The sequence below is a fragment of the Dermacentor silvarum genome, chromosome 5 (assembly GCF_013339745.2).
Source record: "Dermacentor silvarum isolate Dsil-2018 chromosome 5, BIME_Dsil_1.4, whole genome shotgun sequence".
NCBI lineage: Eukaryota > Metazoa > Arthropoda > Arachnida > Ixodida > Ixodidae > Dermacentor > Dermacentor silvarum.
In genome coordinates, this window is record NC_051158.1 from 37,549,268 (window position 1) to 37,577,063 (window position 27,796).

Genomic DNA, 27,796 nt, shown 5'->3' on the forward strand with positions numbered 1-27,796 from the left:
GTATACGCAATTGAATGCGTAAAGAAAATGCTTGAACGTTGCCAGCATTAGCGGTTAGTCGCCGTCAAATCCCGGTGCTCCTTCGCGGGTATCGTACGCCGTTAACAGGTATCGCTGACGTCGTATTTTAGAGATGACCTGGACGGTGCCTTGCCAGCGCATCAATCGCAGCCGGTGTCCGCGTTGCTGAAGGTTCTCTTGGATATCCTGCGGTATCGGTGCAATGGGAATGAATATATTTACTGGCGGTGCTATCCTGGGGTACGGTTCTGGTCACTGTCTAATTCGGCCATATTATCAAATTCTACAATGTCGGCACTCTTAGCCAATAAGAAAGGCCATATAGCAATCCTGTCGGCTAATCTGAGCTGACAAAATGACCAATTCTACGATATGGCGGTATTTCAAAACGCTCAAAATACCATCTCTGGACACAATTTATGCCCTACTGTCAAGTTTGCCATCTTTTCATCTGTGATTGGTTTCATAGGGTGGCTATGCCTTCTCCGATTGGCTCAAAATGCCAACACGGTGGAACTAAAAGCCTCTCCATCCACACATAACCGCTGCTTTTGCTAGGTTCTGGTTTCTTTGATGCCACCCGAAATTATTGCGGCGGCGATATATACTATTTACAACTTGCATATACTGTGTCATTATATGTATTTGTGAAAATATCTAATAATTTTAGCTATTATAGGTCAGCGATGTGCTTAAGTCATGTGCAAAATTAAGTGAATGTTTCAAAATGGCTGCCGCTGTCCCCGCAAAACTCCAGAAAATAATTTCTAGGTAGCATGGTCCTTGGTTGCGCCTTTAGTAAAGTGGTCATGTGTAGCAGCAGTACTCTACAGTCTGATATGAGCAGTAGTAATTAACATTGGGTATGCGGATAAATAATTTGACCCGCTGCCGAGTTTCCGTGTGTGTGTGTGCATTTTTTTTTGTGCCCACATAAAATTTGTATAGTACACACTTTTCTTCCACAACTTGAGAAAAGTTTTGTGTGGCAATGAAGGAAAAGCTACGCAGTGAAAACGCTTCACTCCTAGGACATCCGAATCGTGTCCCAATGTCCATGCATGATTTCAGATACAAATAGGACATCCGCTGGACGTCCAGTTTCGGCCGTTCTATTACGGATGTCTCGAGGATAATCGCACATAAACCTCTTTCGGATATCACACCATGGATGTCCCAACGTTATCCCACGTGTACCTTTTTTGACTCACAGGTGAATATCCCCTTCAGTCACCGTGTACACATTTGTGGACGAGACATATTTTTGCCATTTCTGTGCAGTTTTGGCAAAGAATACACCAGAAAAATTAAGCTTAGGGTAAATTGAACGTTCTGCATCACAATGAACAACAGACAACCCTGGAACATCCTCCGGATCACGTTGCCGGACATTAAGAACGTTCACAGGACGTGCGAAAAAATCCACGGGACGTACTAATGGACGTCTGTAGGACTGATCAGGTGCAAGGAGTTGTACATCCTGGGGGCTGGTCCGACGGACGTCAAAAACGGACGTTCGGATGTTTACAAATTGTGTTACCGCTTTTTACTACGTGTCGACGTCCGCGGGATATCTGAATGTCCAGTGCACGCCAGGCCCTGGCGGGACTTTCTGTGGTCCTTGGGACATCCTTAAGACGTCAATCTCTGCGGACATTTGTAGCGGAATTCTAGGCGAAGCGTACGTGCTTTGCCGCTAATAATGTCAATTTCCGAACTATTCACCGAGATTCATAATAATGATTGTATTAGTGACTGGGGGGGGGGGGTGTTGTTTAAATAGTAAATTTGGAGGTAGTCAAATTTGAATGCACTCCGAGCGAACGAGCACAACAAAGTATGAACGCGGAGCGTAGCAGGCGATAAAAGACGGCGATAGCGAAGATGAAAGCTGAGGAGGAGGGTGCAGAAGATGCACGAGGAGGGATAGTATGGCGAAAGGGTCAGGAGGAAAGCGGAGCGCCGGCGGCAACGAGGCATGCGGCGAGCGCGTCCACCGATACCCACCCAGACTGAAATTTCCCAAGTTTTCTTTTCAAATTCATTGATTTACTTTGTTTACAGGAACCTCAACCCTGAGGAATCTGATGTCAATTCGAGCATTTTTGAGGTGTTTTGAGTCTGTGCGTAGCCGCGTTCACTTGAATGCGACAGTAGCGCATCGCATTTGGCAAAGGCGATGCGACGCTGTTTACGTGTAGCGCATTAACTCTCCGAGAACGTAGCGCCACATGCATGAGTCGACTCCCGCCCGTAAATCTACCATCGCCTCGCGCATTAATGCGATGCGCCTTCCTAACGCATTACCACTGTTCACCCATAGCCTATTTCAGTGGCTTTTGAGTGTTAATCTTTTTTCGCTGTCATTGTCATTTTTACTGAGTCATGCTCATGTCTATGACTTCTACCATAATCCTTTAGTGTTTCCTTCACTTAGTATCCACGTCATAACCCATTTCAGTGGCTTTTGAGTGTTAATCTTTTTCGCTGGGTCATTGTCATGAGTCATGACCTATCACTTATGTTCGTCATACACTCCTGTCATACTATGCCAAATTTGGTACCCACCGAATTAACGAAGCGACCATGAGAGCACCAAGACACAGGCGGCGTTTCACGACCTACATGACACGCATGTCATGACTTATCATTTATGTTCGTAATACACGCTTGTCATACTATGTCAATTTTGGTACATACCAAGTTAACGAAACGACCATGCGAGCACCAAGACGTAGGCGGCTAGATAGATAGATACTCTAAAAGTGGCAAATGTTCGCAAAGAAATGCTTCGCATTTAAAAGCATTAATGTAGGGAGCCTCCAATTGAATGCTGCTGAGCGGTCGTTCGAGTTATGAACTCCTCGCGGGCAAGCCTGCGAGAGCATTGAGACGCTTCGTACAGTTGGAACGCAGGCGAGAGCTTGCGAGGACAAAGAACGCGCGGAAAAACAAGCATTTCACCCAAGGGACTATAATGCTTTTCACATTCCCACACGAAAGATGCCTGAAGAGTGCCGAAGTTTTGTACACCGAACGGTTGTACATAAATTGACAAGATACTCTGTGTTAACCTACTGTCTTAGAAGCCAATTGTTACGGCAGGGCCACGAGATACCACTTTTTATAACCTACATTGTTTCTCTAGGTAGATCTACGTAGACTTTTTTTACAATATTTTGAAATCTTAATATTTTGCAAAAACGCTTATGTGGCGCAATGCAGTTGTACTCCTAGCACAAACCGTCTATCTAATTCAAGCTGAAAAATTAAAAAGAAAAACGTGTACCGGCTATCGCTAATACAAAATAAAATAATGCTCAGCCAGCCGCTACCGGCAACCACGATCAAACCAATACCTTTTTATTTTAACAGCGGAGCTGTTTAAGCTGACCGTAACGTGTGCCGCTTGCCACTGCGTTGCGTAGCAACCACCTCGCGGATCGTCGCGCGCTATGCTCGGGAGAGGGAAATAGAAAATGAGAGCAAGAGAGAGAATGCGCGAGTCGCGCGCTATGCATGCTCGTCAGTCTTCGATGATCGCGTCCGGATGTAGAAAAAAAACTAATTGGCCGTATGCTGTATGTGCGAGTGAAAGCGCGCGCCCCACGGGAAGCGAACGCCACTTCTTCCGTCGCGCGGAAGGCCGTGGGGAGACGGGAGGGAGGGAGATGCGACGTTTAGCTGCGGCACCAAATGCGCATCTTGCGACCGGGCGCAAGGGGAACTGGCGATTCAATCTCCCTCGCGAAAGGAGGACAGCGGGAAGGCAGCGCGGGAGGGAGGGGTTGCGGCTTCTGCTCTGCGAGCAACTTGTACTTTGCGCGGCGCCGGGCGGTCGCGCGCACCGTATCTTGAAAGTGATCTGCATCACGGCTCCTACCTTTGTATGCGCTGTGCCGCTGTGCTTTCTCCGCTAAGTTTCCGTTGAAGCGATAGACCGCATGAACCTTCACTCGCTGCTGCGGGTGCGCTTGCTCACGCCAGCATTTTGACAGCGGTTGTGTGCGGTTACACAAACAACGCGCAGAACTGTTGTCGACGGCGGCGGTGTTTTGCTCGCGTTGGTGACGTGTTTATGAAGAAGGTGCGAACTTTTGCCGTACACCCTATGGCGTTGTACCGTAGCAACCATAAGGCCATGACCCCTGTGGTCACTAAATGAATGAAAACCACCGGATCATATATATTTCTCATTCTTTAATAGTTCAATTCATGACCCCTGTGGTCACTAAATGAATGAAACCACGGATCATATATATTTCTCAGATCTTAATAGTTCAAATAACCAATGACACCATCACATCTTAATAATCATAATTGGAAATACATAATTCCCACCATAGTACAGCTTTGCTGGTCTTCCATCTCCACCTCAGTGGAAGGGCTGACAGTTTTTTGCGTTAGGTCATATAAAGCGCTCTTTTTGTTTCATGGATTTGCCCACTTTATAGGTATTCATCGGATGAAAAATGCGGGCCAACTTCGTAAACGAAGTCTAACAGAGTGTCTTAATTTTATTGCGATAGCAATTATGTGGACACTTCAAGCAGATTTCTGCCGTCGGCGTCGCCGTCGGCGTCGCCATGAGGTTCCGTATAAAGTCCAAGGGCGATAAAATCGTCGCCGCGCGCCGTATGCGCGAGCGAAAGCGCGCGGGGGACGCGCGCGCTATCACGGAGAGCGAACGCACGGCCGAAAGCAAACGCGACCGTTGCGCGAAAGGCCGTGTGGGTATGGGAGGGAGGGAGGCGGGGCGACGCTGTGCTCCGGCACCAAAGGCGTATCTTGCAATCGGTCGTAAGGGGAACTTACCACTCAATCTCCCACGCGAAAGCAAGAAAGTGGGAAGGCAGCGCGGGAGGGAGGGGGGGGGGCGCAGCTTTTACTCTGCCAACAACTACGTTCGTACTTTGCCCGGCTGTGGCCGTCGCCCGCACGGTCTATTATCTCCACACGGCTCTGACCTTTGTATGCGCTGTGCATCCGCCGCTCAGTTTCCTTTGAAGCGATAGACCGCACGAACTTTGCCCGCTGCGGCGGCTGCGGCGGCTGCGATTGCTGCCAGCGTTTTGACAGTCGTTGCCTGCGGTCATTCAGTGTGATCTACTCATGTTTGCTTGTGCGCGCTGACATGACACTTGTTAATTCAGTTAGTAAGCGGATGTGTCCAAGTTTATGCAGCCGATAAAACTACTATCCCTACTCCGAATAGCTCTCTACTAATTTGCTATCGCAATTGATGCTTCGCCTTTCGGCCGAAACTGCGACTTTTTTGTTTCAAATCTACCCCCACCAAACAGGCGTTGATAAAGACAAATATGTGACAGCACCACATCATTTTTCCATCAGGAGGGACTACAATAATATATACGTACATGTGTTGGATTCACGCATTTAATTATTTCTTTTTTCCATCACACGCATCGTTAATGGTATGCCCCAGGAAGATGTTGGTGCCACCAATTGTCTAACCAGTGTTGAAAATGTGTTTTGAAACATTTATATTATTGCGATAGCAATTATTTGGACACTCCAAGCGCATTTCTGCCGTCGCCGTTGCTAGGGTCGTCGGTGTGAGGTTCTGTATAAAGTCCAAACACGGTAATATCCGTCGCCGAGTGCCGTACGCTGTATGTGCGAGTGAACGCTTGCGAAGGTAAGCCGACGATCACGGCTTAATCTCGAGCGCGCGAAGGAGGAAGGTGGGGCGGAAGTCCCGGCACGGGACTAAGCGATATTTTCAAAGCGATATCATCTGCGATGTGGACAAAGTGCAACCAGTGTCGGTAGCTTCGTATGTGCTGTGCTTTCGACGTAGTAGTAGTGATTTTATTGAAGAAAAATACCTTTACGCTACTGTGAGCTTGAAGCCTCAAATTCCGATTGTACCGTGGTATACTTGTATACCACGGTACAATCGGCACAATCGGTACAATCGCGGTACTTTGATTGTACCGCCATATATGGTCAAGTGCTCCGCAGCCACTGGGAACTGAGGGCCATGGGTTATTTGTCGGAGTCATGAGGGAGGCTTTCATAGATTATGAAAAGGCATTTGATTCAGTAGAGATACCAGCAGTCATAGAGGCAATGCATAATCAAGGAGTACAGGAGGCATACGTGAATATCTTAGCAAATATCTACAAGGATTCCACAGCTACATTGGTTCTCCACAAGAAAAGTAGAAAGTTACTTATCAAGAAAGGCCCCAGGCAAGGAGACACAATCTCTCCAATGCTATTCACTGCATGCTTAGAAGAAGTATTCAAGCTCTTAGACTGGGAAGGCTTAGGAGTGAGGATCAACGGCGAATATCTCAGCAACCATTGGTTTGCAGAGGACATTGTCCTATTCAGCAACAATGGAGACGAATTACAACAAATGATTGAGGACCTTAATCGAGAAAGTGTAAGAATTGGGTTGAAGATGAATATGCAGAAGACAAAGATAATGTTCAGTAGCCTGGGAAGGAAACAAGAATTCAGGATCGCCAGTCAGCCTCTAGAGTCTGTAAAGGAGTATGTTTATCTAGGTCAATTACTCACAGGGAACCCTGATCATGAGAAAGAAATTTACAGAAGAATAAAATTGGGTTGGAGTGCATACGGCAGGCATTGCCAGATCCTGACTGGGAGCTTACCACTGTCGTTGAAAAGAAAAGTATACAATCATTGCATTCTACCGGTGCTAACATATGGGGCAGAAACTTGTAGGTTAACACAGAAGCTCGAGAACAAGTTAAAGACCGAACAACGAGCGATGGAACGAAAAATCTTAGGAGTAACGTTAAAAGACAGGAAGAGAGCGGTGTGGATCAGAGAACAAACAGGGATAGCCGATATTCTAGTTGACATTAGAGAGTTTTAGATTAGGGGGACGCAAGCGTTGGGGCCCGCTAGCGCTTGGGGCCGCGGTACTGCGCTCGCGCAGACCGGTCTGCGCGTGCGCAGTACCGCGGCCCCAAGCGCTAGCGGGCCCCAACGCTTGCGTCCCCCTAATCTAAAACTCTCTATTAAGCGGAAGAAATGGAGCTGGGCAGACCATGTAATACGTAGGATGGATAACCGGTGGACCATTAGGGTTACGAAATGGATACCAAGAGAAGGGAAGCGCAGTCGAGGACGGCAGAAAACCAGGTGGGCTGATGAAGTTAGGAAATTTGCAGGCGCAAGTTGTAATACGCTAGCGCAAGACAGGGGTAATTGGAGATCGCAGGGAGAGGCCTCCGTCCTGCAGTGGACATAAATATAGGCTGATGATGATGATGATGATGATGATACTTAACGCATAGCCTATGGTAGAGTATGTGTTATGCTGGTGTGAGCTTTTAGTTCTAAAGGTATCACTGAAATATTTAAAAAATCTTTGACAGTATCTGTCTATCTATCTATCTATCTATCTATCTATCTATCTATCTATCTATCTATCTATCTATCTATCTATCTATCTATCTATCTATCTATCTATCTATCTATCTATCTATCTTCTTTCTTGGTGCTCTCATGGTAGTTTCGTTAACTTGGTGAGTACCAAATTTGGCATAGTATGACAAGAGTGTATGGACGAACAGAAATAATAGGTCATACCATAAATGTCATGACATGCGTGTCATATAGGTCATGACAATGACCCAGCGAAAAACTGATTAACACTCAAAAACTGCTGTAATGGGTTCGGACGTGGGCACTAAGTGAACGAAACGCTAAAGGATGATGGTAGAAGTCATAGTCATGAGCATGACTCGACAATGACTCAGCGAAAAAAGATTAACACTCAAAAGCCACTGAAATGGGTTATGATGTGGGTACTAAGTGAAGGAAACACTACCTTGTCTTACTTAGTTGTTGTAAATAAAATATATGTTTTCTCTACCCCAGATTGAACTACCATGGATGATAATGTGGGAACTATTTTCAGGAGCGCTCTCACTCGTGCGCGCTTTGCCTCCGTAGCTTTCCTTTCGTTAGCCACCTCACCTTCGTTGCCGCACACAAAGTTGTCCCCGAGTATAGTGCGAGTAAATGCGTGGGAAGAACGTCTGCGCGAGATATATGTCCCACGGACGGCCCTCACCGCATCCACGAATTCCTCCGCGCGCACCGAGTTCGGCAGTAGCGGGTGATGCAGGCGGCCGCAGTCGACGGCCTCCTTGATGGTGTGCCTCATCCACAGGACGCGCATGGCCACCTGCGCGACGGCGCATAGGAGAATGGACGCCAAGGAGAAACACTAAATATGATCATAGAACTGACAAAATTAGTCTTTCAGTACTCTGTATTTGTTAATTCACCTCTAATAGCAAGAGAGCTGGTCTAGCTGACGCACATTCATTGTGAAGGAGCGTAAACAAACGGTGTGGTGTCTGTCCGTTTGGTTGCGCTGCATTGCAACGTACGTCTAATAGGTTGACTATACCGGCTATTTTCCTGCTAAGCTTGTTTATGCGGACCCTGTGCCGTCGTTGTCGGACTTCGCTAAAAAGGGGCCACGTGACCTAGCGGTAGAGCAGAGGAAAAGAAGAGCTCAACAGGGGGAAAGGGGTTGGAGTGACCCCTTTCCCCTTGTGAGAAAGGTGTGAGAGGGTGCAGATGAAAAGGAGAACGGGCAGGGGGTTGGCGTAAGTCGCACCGTCCAATACTCGCGTTGGAGGGGGAGAGTGTGTGGCGCGCCAACCAATGGCGGTGTAGGAAAAAAGTAGGTCAACGGAGGAGTGGGGTGTGATAGGAGTTCGTGTTGGTTGTGTATATGGAGCTTTGGTCAAGGACTCTTGTCTGAGAACGTCGTAGAAAAAGCGTGAGGAACGGACTAGGAATGCAGTCGCCCGTGGACGCCGACGCGTCCCATCTCCCGCAAGTAGCGCCGTTCACAGCTTCGCTGTTCGACCATCTTCACGGAGTGGAAGGGGAGGGGGGGGGGGTGATTCTTTTAGAATATACAGATTTATCTTTATAAAACGGTTATGAGCATGGTGTACGTAACATTTTTGCAAGATGAGTTGTAAGGTGAGGTGGGCATATTTTGCCACTAATAACGTGAGTTTCAGAATGCCAATTAAAATGTACGTTTCTTTAATTAACTGCTTTATTGAAACTTTGAGGCACTCGGTGCACATATACCCTCCGTACCTCTCTCTCTCTCTCTCTCTCTATATATATATATATATATATATATATATATATATTCGGGCAGGCAACAAAAGTTTCGCTTTACATACATAAAGCTCATGCAATATCAATATCTTTCAACACTAAGCAGAACGTTCTGAAGAAGGGTTGTTCAGCGATAATTGCCTTATGTCTACTACGTTTGACGAGCACAACAACGTTTCGCCGAAAAGGTGCGATGCACATCTACTGCAATGCGGACACAGGAAATGATGATGATGATGATGATGATGAGGATGATAAAGATGTCTAGGGATATGCGATTCCTGAGACCCAAGGGAATACGAATGGTATAGTGCCAGAAGCGAATTGAACCTTATGGAATATTTTTCTTCAATTATATCGACACTAAAGGCGCATTTCTGCTGTCGCCATGATGTTCCGTATAAAGTCTAACCACGATAACATAGCTGCCGCGCGCCGTATGCTGTATGTGCGAGTGAAAGCTTGCGAGGGTCAGCCGACAATCGCGGCTCAATCTCACGCGCGCAAGGGAGAAAAGCGGGGAGGAAACGCGCCGTCTTCTGTCGCGCGAAAGGTATCAGGAGAGGGGAAAGATGGGGGTGCGGCATTCTACTCCGGCGGCTACTACGTATGGCGCGGGCGCCGTATCTTGAAAGCAATCTGTTATGTGGACAAAGTGCGGCGAGTGCTGGTAGCTTCGTATGCGCTGTGCTTTCGACGCTTAGTTCGCGTTGAAGCGAGAGGCAGCACGAAAGTCAATTCGCTCGCTGCTGCAGCCGCGCTTTCTCACTCCAGCGTTTTGACAGCAAGTTTCCGCGGTCATCGAGTGAATTGTGTTCATGTTTGCTTGCGCGCGCGTGACGCCATGGTTGTTAGTGTAGTTAGTAAGCGAACATTTACAACTTTATACGGCGAATAAAACTAATATCCTTACTTCGTATAGCTGTCTACAAGTTTGCTAACGCAATAGATGCATCACCTGTCGGGCGAAATTGCGACTCTTTTCGAATAGTTTACGAATAATGAACAACCGTTTTCACATTCAATATAAAATAACGTTCGCATCCTGTAGCTATATAGTACACATAAAGTTGACAAGTTTCTGCCATTCTATTGCAGGCTATTAAACTTGCTTATTAAAAGCACGAAAAAAGAATTAGAGACAAATAAGCAGTTTGTTTGCATACATAGGACTCTTCGGGAAGTGAAGATACTTTGGGACTCTTCGGGAAGTGAAGATACTTCGGGATCGCTGTACAGCTGACAAAATGTGGCTCCCCGAGTGATGCAGCCAGCTTCACTCTTTCAAATATGAGGGTTGGCCGGACTTCTCGGTCCGAGGACGTACTATTGCAAACAGCGCGAGAACGGGGCTCTAACTGAAGTTTATGCGCAAGGAAGAAATATATAGGTAGTGAAAAACAAAGTAAACTGCAGAAAAAAAGAAGAAATAAAAGGAAACATGTCGCACAATGATTATATATATGGGAATGACTGGGAGACTCAGAGCACGCGTGAGGGGGGGGGGGGATATCGTGCAGATACGCGATTTCCTTGTCTGCTAATAATTAAGGAGATGCCGGGCTACGCACGAAGGCCCTTCGTGCATCAGCTTGGCATCTAAGATTCCATTATCTCTTCGATTCGAAGACCGCAATTCAGAATCGAAATAGTGTCCTGTTTGACAGGAAGACCGGATAAGAGGGCATCATATCATATTCGTCACTTGAAAGTTTGCAATGTTCGCATCACCCGCGTACCTGGGCAGCCCCCGTGATAGCTAGTGGCCCGCCGGTGGGCGCCTGTAAGCCCTGTAGTAGCCCGTTGGAAGTGAACAGGAGCGGTGCGGCGGAGGACATGGGCCTCTTGCCGGGCGCTATGCGGTTGTTCAGCTGCTCCGGGTAGCCCTGGAAGCCCGCGCGGCCCGGGTACGAGAACGCGTCCAGTCGGTTGTTCAGGAGCACGCCCGTGGATGGCGACAGCCACAGCGAGCCGAAGCTGCGTGCCGTGACGTGATGTCATGACGGTCATGGGGTCCAGGAAGGACGTAACCGAATACACAGGTATCATTCATTGACGCATTAGAAAGCTTAAAAGCCTAGTCATTGCGGATCCAGGGGGGATATTCAGATGTTCCGATCTCCCCCCCTGTACCAAAGTACAGCACCTGTCAAACTTGTCAAACTCATGAAGTCTTTCCTCCCAGTTGTTACTGTTCTTATGCGGAAAAGAGAAAAACAAGTAGTTTCGCCCGAAAGTTTGTGACACAATAGATTGTGATAGCAAATTAGTAGGCAGCTATACGAAGTAAGGATAGTAGTTTTATCGGTCGTTTAAACTTGTGAACATTCACCTAATAACTAAATTAACAAGCATGGTGTCAGCATGCACAGGCAAACACGAACACACCACACTCGATGACCGCGGACACTCGCTGTCAAAACTCCGGCGTGAGGGAGCGCGGCAGCAGCAGCGAGCGAAGCGACCTTCGTGCTGCATATGTCTGCAACGCAAACTGAGCGGCGGCGACACAACACGAACAAATGTATGAGCCGTCTGCAGATCGCGTTCAAGATAGGGCGCGCGCGACTGCACGCGGCCGCGCAATGTGCGCAGTTGCTTTCAGAATAGAACGCCGCCCCTCCCCGCCCGCCCCCTCTCTCGCACGCTGCCTCCCCGCTAGCGCGCGCGAGATTGAACCACGATCGTCGGTTTCCCTTGCGCGCGGTCGCGAAATACGCCCTTGCTGCCGGAGAACAAAGCCCCCCCCCCCACCCAAGGCCTTTCCCAAGGCCTTGCCCCCCCCCACCCAAGGCCCCCCACCCATCCACCCAAGGCCTTTCGCGCGACGTCTTTCCTCTCCGGTTTCCCCTATTGCACACGCCAGGTTGAGCCGCAATCGTCGGCTCCCCTCGTGCGATTTCACTCGCACATACAGCATACGGCGCGTGGCGTCGGTGTTATCGCCCTCGGACTTTATACGGAACATCACGGCGACGGCGACGGCAAGAAAGCGCGTGGAGTGTCCATATAATTGCTATCGCAATAAAAAGGTTTAATGGTTATTGAAGAGGACCCGCCAGCACATAAAAAGCTCATAATTAATAACGATGTCATAGTCGCCTCCCCCCTGATAAAAACCTGCGGCTCCGGGCTTCTCGCTGTTGCAGCGCGCTGGCTGCTCGCGGCTGGGTGACGTAGGCGGAACGTTGCCTTGAGGGTCGCGGCTTTGCGCTCGCTGCAGCTTCTCAGTATCGGATTCGCGCGCTCTGATAGCTGAAATTTGTCGGGCTGCAGTACCGCGGGCAATCCCATTTTTGAAGATTTCTTTTAAGTGTCTACGCAGTGGACATGTCCATTTCGTCTGCTCCTGAAGTTCTGATTGGCTGCGCTGGAGAACGCGGCGGAAGGAGACAGTTGCTCCTAGCCAATCAGCACTTCAGCTGCAGACGAAGCGGACTAGGTGTGCATTTACGGAATACCCCTCTTGTTGGGTTCACCTGAAAGCTTCCCTTTAAAGCAGCTAAGCAGATACGCGCGAGAGTCCGCTAGCGTGCGTTCTTCACTCACTCCCAGTTGAGCGAGGCAACCATGACGACGGCGTCTCCGTTCGGTGCCACGACGGCAACGAAGCTGGAACCGTGGTCCTCGGTCGCAGGTGCCCGCCAGCCGTAGTCCTCGATGCGCTCAAGCGGCTTGTCGCCCATACTGGCAGCGATACGCGTGACCTGGTCGTCGTTCTGCAGTTCTTCCATCTCCTGCGGCCAAAGTGCGCGAAGAAGATGTGACGTCTTGTGAAATGGTAGAGGCTATTATATAGGGCAAACACAGCATCGATATACAAAGACTGTCGGATCGCCCTTCATTTTGGAGAACGCGCAGTGAAAGCGGGAACACCGAGACAGGTAGGCGGAGCACCCCGCACGTGTGAAAATTTGGGGTGGTCGCCGCTGTTCGAAATGAGGACAACAGCGTGACAATGTCAATGATTTGCGGAATAGTTTAGGTCCCCCCCCCCCTCCCCCTCCCAAAGAAAAGCGTTTTCTTGTGCTGATGTCATTTCAAAGAAGTTGGTTTGTTGGTTGTTCCTCAGTGAAATGGCGCTACCCACACTATCGCCCTTGAATCGGGTGGTGCAAAAATAAAAAAAATAATCACAATTTGGAGGGAAATAAATTGAAACTGAATCAGTAACCGGTAATTGTGAAATTAAAGTGGAAGGGCGGCTAGATGGTTTTTCTTTCCTTCTTTTACGTAGTTCCTTTGGATACATAGGCGCCTGCACCAAATGAAGTACTCCCCAGTCGCTATAACCATTCCATCCCTCTCGTGTTTTCGTCGCAGCGTCTCCTAAGTTATCGCTCTTCTTCCCAAATTGAATTCGTTCCGACTCGCCTTTCTCGATGTTGTTCGATAGATCACCCTTGTAATATCCTTGCAACGCTTATATTATGCCAGCAGATGGCGACTACTCTAAGAAGTATTGCAGGGTCACTTTAATATTACAAATAAATTTTGGGGTTTTACGTGCCAAACCAAGAGATGAATTATCTAGCTGGCACGCCGTAGTGGGGAGACTCCGTATTAATTTTGACCAACTGGGGTTCCTTAACGCGCAATCAATGCACGGTACACGGCCTCTTTTTTTTTTTGCATTTTGGCCCCATCTAAATGCGGCCGCAGCGGCCGGGATTCGATCCCGCGAACTCGAGCTTTGTAGCGTGTCGCCAAAGCCACTATGCCACCACGGCGAGTCACTTTAGATGTGTCCTGACTTTACAGCGTCCTCCTAAATCATGCGCGCGCAACAGCTGGAAGACGTCCTTCTTTCGTACCGCGGTGACGTCACCGAAGAGGGGGTCTTCGAGGCGGCCTCTGCGCGCGATGCCGTACTTGAAGGCCTCGACCAACCGGTGGGCCATCTCGCCGTCGTCGGGAAGTGGCATGCCCTCAGAGTGGCGGAACCTGCGGTTGCCGAGCGGACACCGCATAGAAGGAGCATGTAGAGTCTTCTATTTTGCAGGTCAGAGAGCCTGCACAGTTTCGATGTTTCTCAACAGCTGTCCCTGCGTGCGTGCGTGTCTCGCTAAAGAGCGAACGTGAAAGCTGTCTTTTCCGCCTCGTCAGTCTTCTTACGGTGAAGCGCACTTCGGTCACATTCTACAGATGACGGATCGCTTCAATGACATTCGCGTACTCCCCAAAGCAAACGTATACGGACCAGGGACTACACGAAAAGCAGATTTTCTTCTCCGCCTACGGCTACGAATGCAATCTGAAATTGAGGACTGCAGCCCAATCTTGGTATTACGAACTTTCCAGTACACTCGTCAATTCCAGGTTGCAGGTCTGAATTTCCAGCAAATTCAGTTCTTTTTTTTTTTCGGTGAGCCTGTATACTTTTTCTCAAGGGCGTGCAGGTGAGAGTTACACCCTGTATGTTTGAGCTACCTATGTACAAGCGCAGCTGAGAACGTTACCATCACTGCGGTGAACGTCGTTCTAAGCCAGATAGAAGCAAACGAACGTATAAACAAACAAAAAAAAAAAGTGGTCGCAGTTTCACCTGAAAGGCGAAGCATCAATTGCGATAGCAAATTTGTAGAGAGCTATACGGAGTAATGATAGTAGCTTTATCAGCTGTATAAACTTGGACATGCAGCAGCACCGGCAACACGCAGAACTAATGTCGACGCCGTCGGCGTTTTGCCCGCGTTCGCACAAAATGCGTGCGGCGTTGCTGACTGTTGCCGGAGCCTCTGATATAAATAGGCACTTGGTGCCGCAGCTAAAAGTCACCTCCCCCCCCCCCCCCCCCCCCCCCCCACCGCCTTTCGCGCGTCGGAAGAAGGCGCGTTTGCTCTACATATATGGTGATTGTAAAGGAGGAAAGAGACGCCTACTTCTGCAGCCCTTAAGCGAGCACGGCGCAGAACGCGCGTTTGTTCTCCGCCGTGGGTTCACTCCCCGTGAAAGAGCGCGTCCCTCGCGCCCTTTCACTCGCACATACAGCGTTCGGCGGCGCGCGGCGACGATTTCATCTCCATTGACGTCATACGGAACCTCACGGCAACGGCAACGACGACGGCGACGCCGACGGCAGAAATCTGCTTTGGAGTGTCCATATAATTGCTATCGCAATAAAACAAGATAGATCTAAACAACGAAACAAACAGAGAAAACAAACGAAATTGAGCAGAAAGCAGCAGACGATGGCACTGAAAGTCAACACATATCTTCCTGGCAGATCTTCTGAGGTGTGTTTTTTTGCATACAACTGTATCGATTAATGTTTTGAGGCAAGCGGGGGTGCTGTGACTTGTCTACACGTTGAAGTGCACTCGGCAGGTAGCCTTCAAGCTCACCGTGCGACGAGACGAAGAACACGCTGACGTATTAATTTTTTCCCTGCACTTTTCCGACCACCTGATGCTACTGTCGTCGTCTCGCAAAGCAGAGCGGCGTAATACGGAGACAAGAAAGAGGCCAAGACAGAGAGCATCACGGGTCTGTCCAGTTTCTTCCCGTGTCATCTTTTTTGTGCGTGTTTCGTCACCCTGCCCAGGTATAGCTATGACTAGCGTTCTGCCCGTTTTCCGATTTATCCGATAAAATCCGGAACATGCTCGTCCACAGTGGAAACGTACTCCCATAGTGGATGCACAGCTAAGCTGTTACCGACGTTAGGCAAGCACAACCGACGTTAAACGACGTACGTTACGCGCGCACGCACATGCGCAGAAGTGTAGCATACATCCACATTCTTCTAGGCCGTCCGCCAAGCGCAAGTGCCTCATTGAACTAAATGAACGTTTCATAGTAAATTCCTCCAGAAAAATGTGTAAAGTAAGACTCACACACAATCTGAAGAAATGATAGCATCCGATCGTAATTAGAATATGCCAGAAAACATAATACTGTTACGCGGAAACTCAAACACAAAGCCTTCCAGCTCCGTTTGTTTTTGGGGTGAGCACGCCACGAAAAATCCCGACCAACAAGAGCATAACAGCTCCGCTGTAAAAAAAAAAGTTGACAAGCAGACCAGGGATTTTAGTAGTGACAACAACCACCTCACACAACCTGCACATCATGCAACCAGTAAGTTATTAAGAAATTCGAACAAATTGCTTCCAATAATTACGAAACTAGAAACTGAGTCCACTGTTGTGCATGATGCGCGCACCGTAACCTCGCCATGTGCCTGCAGGCGCCGCTAGTTAGATGAAACGGCGGATGTGCAACAGTCTTTGCCCCGACGTCGGCTTCAAGCTCGGCATTGTAAACATGGCGAAGCGCTGTGACGTCATTAACAGCCTTATACTACGTAGCTGTTGCGCAAGAATGTAGCAGTGCTGGGCGGCGAAACGTTCCTCACGACCTGCACTACTTCACCGACTCGTCCCAGGGGCGCTATTTCCGACCGGTCACTTCCCGAGATATTTTCTTATTGTCACGAGATTTCACGAGACTGTACTCGGTTTAAGAGGTGCAACGCCATGGAAGCCACGCAAGAAGTTCCATCACGAAAATGTATCACTCCGCGCGTTCCTCCTATGCTTCGCTGCGCGCAAACGGTCCTTGCTCGCGCAAGCATGCACTTGATGCTAGCCACAACGGGCTGCGAATAAAAAAATCACGAAAAGAAAAACAAAATGATCTAAAACAACGCATTAGCAGCCGTATACCAGAGTTTCTTTCTGTCTAAGGATTAAAACTTTTTTTCATTCAATACTGTCACGTCCATGGCACTTAATTACACGGGATTTCGCTCACCGTTTACCACTACGAATGCGCATGCTGGGAAGTGCCAAACACCTTACCACATAAGGTGGGGGGATGCAAGGGACCACAGGGAACTGTCGGCATCAAAGACCTAATCAATGAGCAGTGAGGGGCTCAGCTATCAAGCCCCAGTCTAGATGACCACCGTAGCCTGGTCGAGCGGGAGATGACTCGCGTCCACGGCTTCCTGGGGAGGTGTTCTGTAAGAGCACACCTAGTGGACATGTCCATTTCGTCTGCTGTTAAGTTCTGATCGGCTGGGCTGAGGTTGGCGTCAGCAGGCGGCAGTGCCACAGCCAATCAGCCCTTCAGCAGCAGACGAAACGGACATGTCCACTATAGGTGGACTCTTATAGAATACCTCCCCAGGACCGAGGAAATTGACCACCTAGGGCGAAGACTTTTCGCCTGCTCTAAGTGAAAGCTTAAATCTCTCTCTCATTCAATACTGAGCTTATATGACCGCACAATTGCGGTCAAAAAAGCCGACAGATCCCATGCTCTGTGGGAATCGATGTTATGCGAATCAGTGTGCGGGGAGGATACCAAGTTGTCGAAACGACCACGAAGCACCAGGACGTAGGCGGCTAGACAGATAGATATGTAGATAGATAAATGATTGATGAATAGATGGATAGATAGATAGATAGATAGATAGATAGATAGATACATAGATACTCTCAAAGTGGCAAATGTTCGCCAAGAAATGCTTTGCATTTAAAGGAGTGCTGAAACAAGAATTTGAAGTCGAGATGACTTGTGAGATTGATTTAGGTGGACACACACGCATCGTCTACAAAATATCAGCGGCGAATATACCTTAGAACATATCTAAAATCAATTTTAAAGTACGTGCGCGCAACCAACCGCAAAGCACAGCACCTCGCGACATTGACACCAAGCAGGGATTGTAAACAACCGAGAAAACGCTACGTCACGAGCTTGCGCTGCTTGCTAACGTATTTTCTCATCGCTACCAACGGCGTCGGCAAAACTAATTGTACTGTCAGTTATGAGCGACATAAGCGTGCAGACGTTGATTGCGTTGACGAATATCGGTGCTTTATTACGAGCTGCGGACGGATCGCAAGGGTCGTCGGCCCCGGATCAGACGGCCAGCGAGCTAGGCCTATACCGTTTCCCAGCCATCGCCAGATCGCCTGGCATGCTCGTTCGCTACCGTCGGCGTCGATAAGCGGCAGAAGTGGTCCCAGTTCGTGCACTCTGCTTATAATGGACCCCGTTGACGGATTTGCTCACTTCATTTCGAGGCGCGCCGAGCTTATAACAGTCCTGATGATCTTCCACCAAGACAATAGTGAAGAAACAGTGACGTCATCGCACCTGCTGACCAGCGCCAGTATGAAGCTGACCACGATGCCAGACGAAGGGGGCGGAGCTGACCACACGGTCTCTACTTTGCCCAGCGGCATGCCGGTGGCGTTGCCCACGCGCGGACGATACTCGGCCATGTCTCGCTCCGTCAGCAGTCCGTCTGCGGGTGAAATTTCGCGCCACGGTATACACCGTAAAATGATTTACACCATTAAATGCGAATAAAGGTGTAAGTGTGTCTGTAACACACTCTTACACCTTTTTTTTTGGTTCTAAGGGAGTAAATTGTTTTACAGTCCATGCACTCACACCTTACACGCTTTCTGGGTGTGAGGGTGTGAGTTATAGATCGACTTACACCCTTATTCACTTTCAAGGGTGTGAATTGTTTTACAGTATACCATACACTCCACGCACTCACACCTTACACCCTTTTTGGGTGTAACAGTGTGAGTTATAGATCGACTAACACCCTTGTTCATTTTTAAGGGTGTAAGCTGTCCTTACACCCTTTTTTTAGGTGTAAGGGTCTGAGTTACAGATAGACTTACACCGTCATTCACTTTTAAGGGTGTAAATTGTTTTACAGCATACTAACACTCAACGCACTCACAGCTTACACCATTCTTGGGCGTAAGGTTTTGAGTTATAGACCCTACACCCTTATTCAGTGTTAAGAGAGTAAATTTTTTTACAGTGTACTATACCCTCCACGCAATTTGAGACAGGGTGTTTTTTTTTTTTTTGGTCCCATAGCTAGGGCATAACGTTAGGAGACAGGAAGACAGCTGTGTGGATTAGAGAACGAAAGGGGGCAGTCGGTATTCTCGTTAACATTAAGAGGGAGAAATCAAGTCGAGCAGGACATGTAATACGCATAGGGCAGATGGTGGTCTATTTAGAGTTACATTTAGAGGACCGGTAGTCTATTTACAGTTACAGAAGGGGTGCCAAGAGAATAGAAGCGTTGTTGAATTTGGAGAAATTTAATTCTAGGCTTTCATGTGTCAAAAAGAGGACCTAGCTGATTATGATTTATGAGGCACGCTGTAATCGGAAACTACGGATTAATTTTGACCACCTGGGGGTTCTTTAAGGTGCACCCAATGCACGGTAGACGGGCGTTTCTTGCATACCGCTCCTATCGGAATGCGTTAGTCGCGGCCGCAAATCGAAACCGCGACCTCGTGCTTACCAGTGCAGCACCAGATCAGCTAAACCATCGCGGTGGGTAAGGGAAACGTAGTCCCCGGGGACGGCCGAGAACTAGGTAGTCATCATCATCAGCCTATATTTTATGTTCACTGCAGGACGACGGACTCTCCCTGTGATCTCCAATTATCCCTATCTTGCGCTAGCTGATTCCAACTTGCGCCTGCACATTCCCTAACCTCATAAGCCCACCTAGTTTTCTGCCGTCCTCGACTGCGCTTTGCTTCTCTTGGTATTCATTCTGTAACTCCAATGGTCCACCGGTTATCCATCCTACGCATTACATGGCCTGTCCAGCTACATTTTTTTCTCTTAATGTCAATTAGAATGTCGGCTATCCCCGTTTGCTCTCTGATTCACACCGCTCTGTTCCTGTCTCTTAATGTTAGGCCTAACATTTTTCGTTCCATCGCTCTTTGTGCGATCCTTAACTTGTTCTCGAACTGGGTGGCGGGGTGAAATTGAAAAATGAAAAAAGTGATTTAGCAAACATGAGATCAGAGTCCTTCAATCTCATGATACTTAGGTACTTCGCACTACGCTGAGCATAACGTTTCAAAAAGGCGTTCAATATGTCATCCGGACGGGAGATTTTTTTTACATGGAGTTCTAAAAACAAGTCAAAAATACCCCGCCCGGAAGTAAATATATCACGTGCAGAAGGCAGATCAATGTAAAACGGCGGCACACAACCACTGTCTTTTGGAAACACTCATAAATGATTATTGAAGGCACAACCAACTACATACTAATGACGTACGTACTGATCATTTATTAAAAACATATCACAAGAACAATATTGCGTCATCGCTATCCAGAATTGCTCCGGGAGGCGTTTTCACAAATCTAAGAAGCTGTATGTTGAATCAATCAAGCTTACATTTTTAAACATACCTTCTAACTAATTGGGTGGTTGCTCAATTACAGTTTTCAAATGGCAGCCTGTGTGCATTTTAGTACGCCTTTCTAACCGCCAAAGTTTACGCTGCTGACGCAACGTCTTCAGGAAACTCCAGGAATTTCGAACTAAAGTTTCCTCAGGAATCTTTGTTTCAAAGATTGCTAAGAAAAGTACATTTCTTGGAACAGATTGCTCAGACCGGTGAACTTGAAGTGCACCGTTTTTAGAAACCGCTTGTAGTGCTCCTGTGCATACTTCCCCGCGCACTCAGCGCTCACTCTCTCCCTCTGTCTATTCCCCTTTTCCCTAGCGCCAGTGTAGGGTAGCAAACCGGAAGCTCGTCTGGTTGACCTCCCTGCCTTTCCTCTTCCTGTTTTCTCTCTCTTTGGAACAATGTGTTCTATGTATACATTCAAATACAATGTTTTTTTACCTAATAGCTAGATATGGAAATATCACGTATGTCAAGGTAAGAAAAGTGTTTTGCGACTGACCCGAGGTGCGCACGTCACGCAAGAGGCTGGCGGCCACGCTCCCGGTGTAGAAATCTTCGCTCCCTCTCGCGGCCAGAATATTGAGAGTGCGAGCCAAGGGCCCGTTGACCACTACGTCTCCCGGCTCTACTAGGGTGTCTAAGCCGTTCTTCGTGTACAGCGACCTGCAGAAGAGAACGCGCGTAGCGAGAGGTACCATGTAGACTCGTGTAAGGGCCGCACCCCCGACTTGGCAACCGAAATTTATTGAAGAAAATTTCCAACGGAAAAGCAATCGCGTTCGGTGCCCCGATGCCGCGCGCGAGTATCGGTGAATTTTCGCGCGCTGCGTACTTCGGCATGCCACTACTAGATGGTGAGAGCCGGGGTGTGCGCAAGTCAATGGATGGGCCGGCGCCATATTGACCTAAAGGTTCGGTCCCGTGTAAGAGCCGCACCTCGTCAAAATTGTTAAAAAACTACGGCCCTTACACAAGTCAATACGGTATATAGAGTAGCTAGTCAAACGGTGCCTTGTTAGGTTCCATGCTTTAAAACGCAACTTTCTTAGTGACGACTTCCCGGACTTAGCTGATCGCGGCTGCTGCTGCTGTCTTGCGTACATACAGAAGCTCACATACAGCTCACATACAGAAAAGAAAATGATTTATTTTACGATGGTGAGATCAAACCTCTGTTTCGCAGCATACAAAAATAAATAAATAAGTGCCATTACTTTTTTTCTTTTATGGCGGCAGCAGTTTCTAGCCAGATAGTGGGTTTGTGGGGTGCCAGCTGTGTTTCTGCAAGGGAGCCCCGTGACGTCAGAAGCGCGCAAGGCCAACATTTCTGTGTTCTAAAATGAAATACAGGTCAACAAGCGTCAGCAAAAAGTAACTCCGTTGTGGTTTGGCTACCTCCCCCCCCCCCCCACACACACACACACACACGCACGCACACACACACACACACACACACACACACACACACACACACACACACACACACACACACACACACACACACACACACACACACACGCACGCACGCACGCACGCACGCACGCACGCACGCACGCACGCACGCACGCACGCACGCACGCACGCACGCACGCACGCACGCACGCACGCACGCACGCACGCACGCACGCACGCACGCACGCACGCACACACACACACACACACACACACACACACACACACACACACACACACACACACACACACACACACACACGCGCGCGCGCGCGCGCGCAGTCACATGACGATTCAGTCATTTTTTTTGCAGGCATAGGATGTTTGTACAAACAACGGACAATGTATGCGTCTGTAGCTGTGTACGTTATAACGACAACGGTAAGTAACGAACAAACGGTAATGAACAACGGTAACGAACAGACAGACAAAGAAAGAAAGAAAGAAAGAGAGAGAAAGAAAGAAAGAAGAAAGAAAGAAAGAAAGAAAGAAAGAAAGAAAGAAAGAAAGAAAGAAAGAAAGAAAGAAAGAAAGAAAGACGGACGGACGGACGGACGGACAGTCAGCTAACGCCATATTTTCCTCCACGCAGTTTTGTACGAAACTTTGCGGATCACGCGTGGATTAGTGGAGTATCGGTCCGGGACGTTGTTCTTCGCTATGTACTCGCCTGTGTGGCGACTGCTTGGCCGGCAGTATTAAATCGCCAGGAATTCCCACAAGACCTTAACGTGGCCACGTGGAGGAGGCATTAGAGAGTTTTAGCGTGTCCGGTATGCCGATGAACGCAAGCGGACTGGGTGGTTTACCGGATGAGTGGAGGCACAAACGTGAGCGGCCTGCACGGTGCAGCCATCTGGTGGTGCAGCGCTCAATCAGACAAACACAACTAATATTGCCGTATCCAAGTGTATTTTACTTTGCTGCTGGTGTAAAGTTTTTCGGCAGCAACACGATTACGCCGCTGCCGAAAATTTACACCCAGAAGCGAAGTAGAATAGACTTCGTCACTGCAATATTAGCTCTGTGTTTGTCTGATTGAGCTCTGTGCTACCAGGTGGCTGGGGGCACCGTGCAGGCCGTTCACGTTTGTGCCACCGCTCATCCGGTAAAACGCCCAGTCCGCTTTCGTTTACCCGAATACCAGACACGCTAAAACTCTCTAATACCGGTCGCCATGCCCGACGCGCTTCGGCCCATAGATTGTTAAAGGAAATCTGCAGTCTGGCGCAGGCCTGAGAAACTGAGTTCAAGGAGAAAGTGTACCTTAACGCCGGGTCAGCCAGGACGTGTGCCCGTCGGCGTGCCAGCTGCCGTGCCATCTCTGTCGTTACGGGCGCTCCTTGCGAAGCCACCTTGATGGCTTCTTCGAAGAGCGCTGCCCACGGCAAGAGCGACCCTCCCGCGTCGAGGAGCTGTCGGAAGCCGCTCACTTGGCCAGGGACGCCGGCCGAACGCACACCTTCGGATTGCACGGTTGTCAAGTAGCCAGTTCTTTGACACCGATCCTCATCATGATCGTCGTCACCACTAAGACTACCACCACCGTTGTCATCACCATCCTAATCTGATTCGGGCATCTCTTCGCGATACCACCTTACCCCTATCCTGCGTTAGGTGAACCCAAAGTTCCTAATTCGTTGATCGAGTTCCAAAATTTCTTAGAGGTCCCACGTTACAGAATGTGGATACATTAAAGATTGTAAAAAAAAACAAAAACAAAAAACGGTGGCAATGATTTGCCGATTGCTGCGTCCCCTTGGTACAACAATGCTAACTATAAAACACCGCCTTGGCTAGAACCACAACGAAGGAAGTATACCTGTGAACGCAATCGGTCATCGCCATCGTCGCCACCGTCATCATCATAGTCATCAATCCTTTTCATGACTCCTGCGCCTCTCCTAGCGATATCCACGGAACGTAGAGTAGTCCAAACAAAATGAAAAGCATTCTTAATCGCATTTCTTCAGCACATTTTCTTCAATTCTTGGGCAGCGCACATAAAAACGAAACGCGAGCTCACATACCGCCTTCCGTTTTTCTCGTGTTTCGATTTTACGGGCGCTGCACAAAAGTGGATAGGTTCCAATACTCGCACGCTTTTGAATCCTGCATTTTCTTCAAATGCAAAGTAGGGCCAGCAACGACGCGTATTTAAGCGCACAAATGATTGAAGGCGTGGGCAAAACGATTTGTCTGACGAACTCTGGACAAGCTATTTTTATGTCTATATTTTTTTGTAAAACAGTGTGGTTAGCTCCGCTTTCTCGACTGCATTTTTACCTCTGAAACTTTTTTGATTAACTTAACAATTACCACCAAAACCACGAGAATGAAAAAAAAATCGAGGTTACTTGTATGACCCATGAAAGAGCGGGCTTCTAGCCTTTGATGAGTTATGCATAATTTATTCACACATTTCACATAAATAACGCATTAAACTCTGTGCGTCACTCTACGCAAACATTTAACATATACACCCTGTTCGCACCGAACCTGCATCAAAGACTCCCATCCCTTAAGCTAAGACACGTCCTTGGCCCATGTACTAACGCTGCCCGTGCATCTCGCGCAACAAAGACACTTTTAAATTCCCTCAGAGGCACTATTCTCAATTAGATACTTTAGTTTGTTGAGCGTTGTCGCGTGTTTTGTGTATGCTCAGCATTTGTGTCATGCAGTGTACATATTATTTCGTCTTTCATCATACTAATCTGCAGTAGTATGCTAAGTTTTCCGCCAGGCGAACCTCTCGAGTACTCGGTGAGGAGGACAGAGCACGCTTGCGGAGGGCAGCGAAGGCGAGATAGAAGTCACTCGCGCACCTTTGAGTTCAGAGTGGTTTAGGGTTCCTTTAGAACCACCGAATCAACCGATTTGCGGTTGCTTTTCTCTAAAACGGACGTGATGCATACTGCTTCTTGCGCCTTTGAGGAAGTGGGTTCACAACAATTGAAAAGGCATTATGAGGACACCGAAGGAGCTCTCGTTGGAGAGGTCTGTGTTTTCTGTGGTAGGCTTAGAAAGTCGCAAAGTAGGGCCAGCAACGACGCGTATTTAAGCGCACAAATGATCGAAGGCGTGGGCAGAACGGTTTGTCTGAGAGGTTACTCGATTATCCCGACTCACCGAAGATGGTATCGTTGTGATAGGCGACGTAGTGGGCTTCGGCAGCTTGCAGTGGAGCCGTCTCCCATGCGTCCACGAACTTCACCTCCGACGGGGTCTTGCTGCGCGAATCGGCACAAGGGGGAGCTTTGACCGGTGGCGCAGTAGCACGTGGCACGACGCACGAATTGCCCCTTTTACATACACCCCTGCTGTTATTTTTTAAACAGAACATGAGAAGAATGAATCTTTGAAAGAAAGTGCAGTGCAAAATGAAGAACTCAGAAGGAACTTTCGTTTACCAGTCTGCCTCGGCCCCTCCCGCTTTTTTCTAAAATATCACGTGGTCGGGTAGGTTACATAAACATAGGAAGCGTTGATGCACCTTGGTCGTCCCCTCAAAGAATTTATTCTGCGGGTGCATCCGTGTACGTCTCTATAGCGCGCTGGCTTTGCGGCCGAAACTGAATGTTCCTGTGCTTCTAATTGTCGTTTAATTCGGCGTCACACTTGGGAGAGGTTAGCCTCCTGCTTAGTTTAGGTGGTAGAGCAACCGAACCAGAGAGTTGTCGGTGCTTGGGTTCGATTAAAGGGCCTGGGGCAAATTTGCATTTAAATGTGTGAAGCTTTCTTTGAAAAACACGTAAGGGGGCTTGCTTTTTAGGCTCTTGTTACTCTCTGGTTGATGACAATATTTTCGTTTCCCGAAATTTCCTTCAGATTGGGGATTTCCGGGTGACAGATTTCCATATCAAATTCGTGGCTGCGCTGTTAGTAAATACTTTTTCTCTGCGCGGCAATCTGTTCCGACTTGTCGTCGAGCACTGCATGTTTCTGCCGTCGGTTGATCAAGTTCATGGATCGGAACGACTACTCCTACCAACGTGCTGCTGGTAGCCCTTACTTCTTGTAGTGGAGGGCGAAAAACCCGCCTCCGAGGCCGCAGGCGTGGGACAACACGACGCAGACGCAAAGCATAGACGCCACGGCCGCGTCGGCCGCGGTGCCATTCATCTTGATCAGAATGTTCCTGCATTTGACACGAGATGGCACGGTGTGCTGAAGGCTAAGAATGAGATCAAGAAACATATTAGAAAGATTTTAACTGCGCTATGGACAGGGACAAAGGAGGACGAAAAAGACAACATGTGCGCAGTTTCGTCCTCCTTTGTCCCTGTTCATAGCGCAGTTAAAATCTTTCTAATATGAACTTCAACCAACTAGCCCAACTTGGTGCACTACTGAGATCAAGAAAGTAGTATGTATTCTGCGGTAGCACAAAAGTTAACGAGCTTGCTTCACTCTGAATTCAGCGCAACTTTTTTTTTTCGCGTGAAATAAATACATTATTGTTCAACAATAACTCCTTACTTAAGGTGTTATCCAACGACAAATCCAACGATAAATCCTTACTTCGTATAGCTGTATACTAATTTGCTATCGCTATCGATGCGTCGACTTTCGGGCGAAACTGGGACGTTTTTTTTTTTAAAGTTCTTTTAGACAGGCTGATGATGATGATGGTGCTGACGTTGGCTTGCGCCGTTCGTGGCCGACGATGGCGAAGCAGCTGGTCTAGCTTACCAGATGCGTTTCAGTAGCTTGCACTGATTTTGGTGAAGCTTCTTCAGAGGCGCTTGAAAAACGTGCATCAGCCGATTAAACTGCTTTACCGTTGCTCCTTTAGCTAACCCTTCATATAGGCCGATGTTGATCTATCGATGATCTATTGATGACGATGATCTAGGTCAATTACTCACAGGGGACCCTGATCATGATAAGAAAACTTACAGAAGAATAAAATTGGGTTGGAGTGCATACGGCAGGCATTGCCAAATCCTGACAGGGAGCTTACCACTGTCGTTGAAAAGAAAAGTGTACAATCATTGCATTCTACCGGTGCTAACATATGGGGCAGAAACTTAGAGGTCAACAAAGACGCTCGAGAACAAGGACCGCACAAAGAGCGCTGGAACTAAATATGTTTGGCCTAACGTTAAGGGACAGGAAGAGAGCAGCGTGGATCAGAGAGCAAACGGGGATAGCCGATATTCGAGCTGACATTAAGAGAAAGAAATGGAGCTGGGCAGGCCACGTAATGCGTAGGGTAGATAACCGGTGGACCATCAGAGTTACAGAATGGGTGCCAAGAGAAGGCAAGCGCAGTCGAGGACGGCAGAAAACTAGGTGCGGGGGGATGAAGTTAGGACGTTTGCAGGACCAAGTTGGGAATCAGCTAGCGCAAGACAGGGGTAATTGGAGATCGCAGGGAGAGGCCTTCGTCCTGCAGTGGACATAAGTATAGGCTGACGATGATTGTGATAGGCCGATGATGGCGCTGATGATGGTGGTATACCTGGGCACGTGGTTGCAGCGTTCATGGCCGACGATGGCAGCCCAGCTTGTGAAGCTGCCCAGGGGCGCGTTGCTGATGGGCCTCTTTCCGCGGAGAGAACGACGCTGCGAGGGGATGCGCAGATAGAGCACCGCCCCCGTTGTCAGCAGCAGGACCATGGCCGCGAACGCCACCACGCTGGAACCGTGGTCACGAATGCCCGTGGCGCGGCGCGACCTGGCGAGTTTGATGAAATCGATGGTTCGACGATAGTTCGTCTCGTCGGGAGGAGGCATAACTGGAGAGGAAAACAGAGAAACACCGACCAAAAATGAAAAGGTTTAAAAATGCACGAGCCGTTCCACTCTGTGAAGGTGGATGACCAGCGAGGCTGTTTAGCGCACGACACAGAGGTGACACAGATGTGACACAGAATTTTGAACAAAGGTACGAACATGTTTATGGTCCTGATCGGTGGTTATCATGATAAGTATATGCACACGCATTCGTGTATCACC

The 27,796-nt window shown here is 48.4% G+C and overlaps 1 protein-coding gene across 1 annotated transcript; it reads right to left on the bottom strand.

Annotated features, from left to right (window-relative positions):
- Positions 1-54: 54 nt before the first annotated feature.
- Positions 55-27,574, bottom strand: LOC119454070 (scoloptoxin SSD14). Its single transcript, XM_049667899.1, has 11 exons — positions 27,300-27,574; positions 25,848-25,973; positions 24,965-25,065; positions 23,099-23,294; positions 20,880-21,043; positions 18,282-18,432; positions 13,988-14,117; positions 12,723-12,910; positions 10,913-11,150; positions 8,098-8,211; positions 55-207 (listed from the first exon to the last, which is right to left on the bottom strand). The coding sequence occupies exons 1-11, from the start codon at positions 27,572-27,574 to the stop codon at positions 55-57; spliced, it is 1,836 nt and encodes a 611-aa protein (XP_049523856.1).
- Positions 27,575-27,796: the final 222 nt, after the last annotated feature.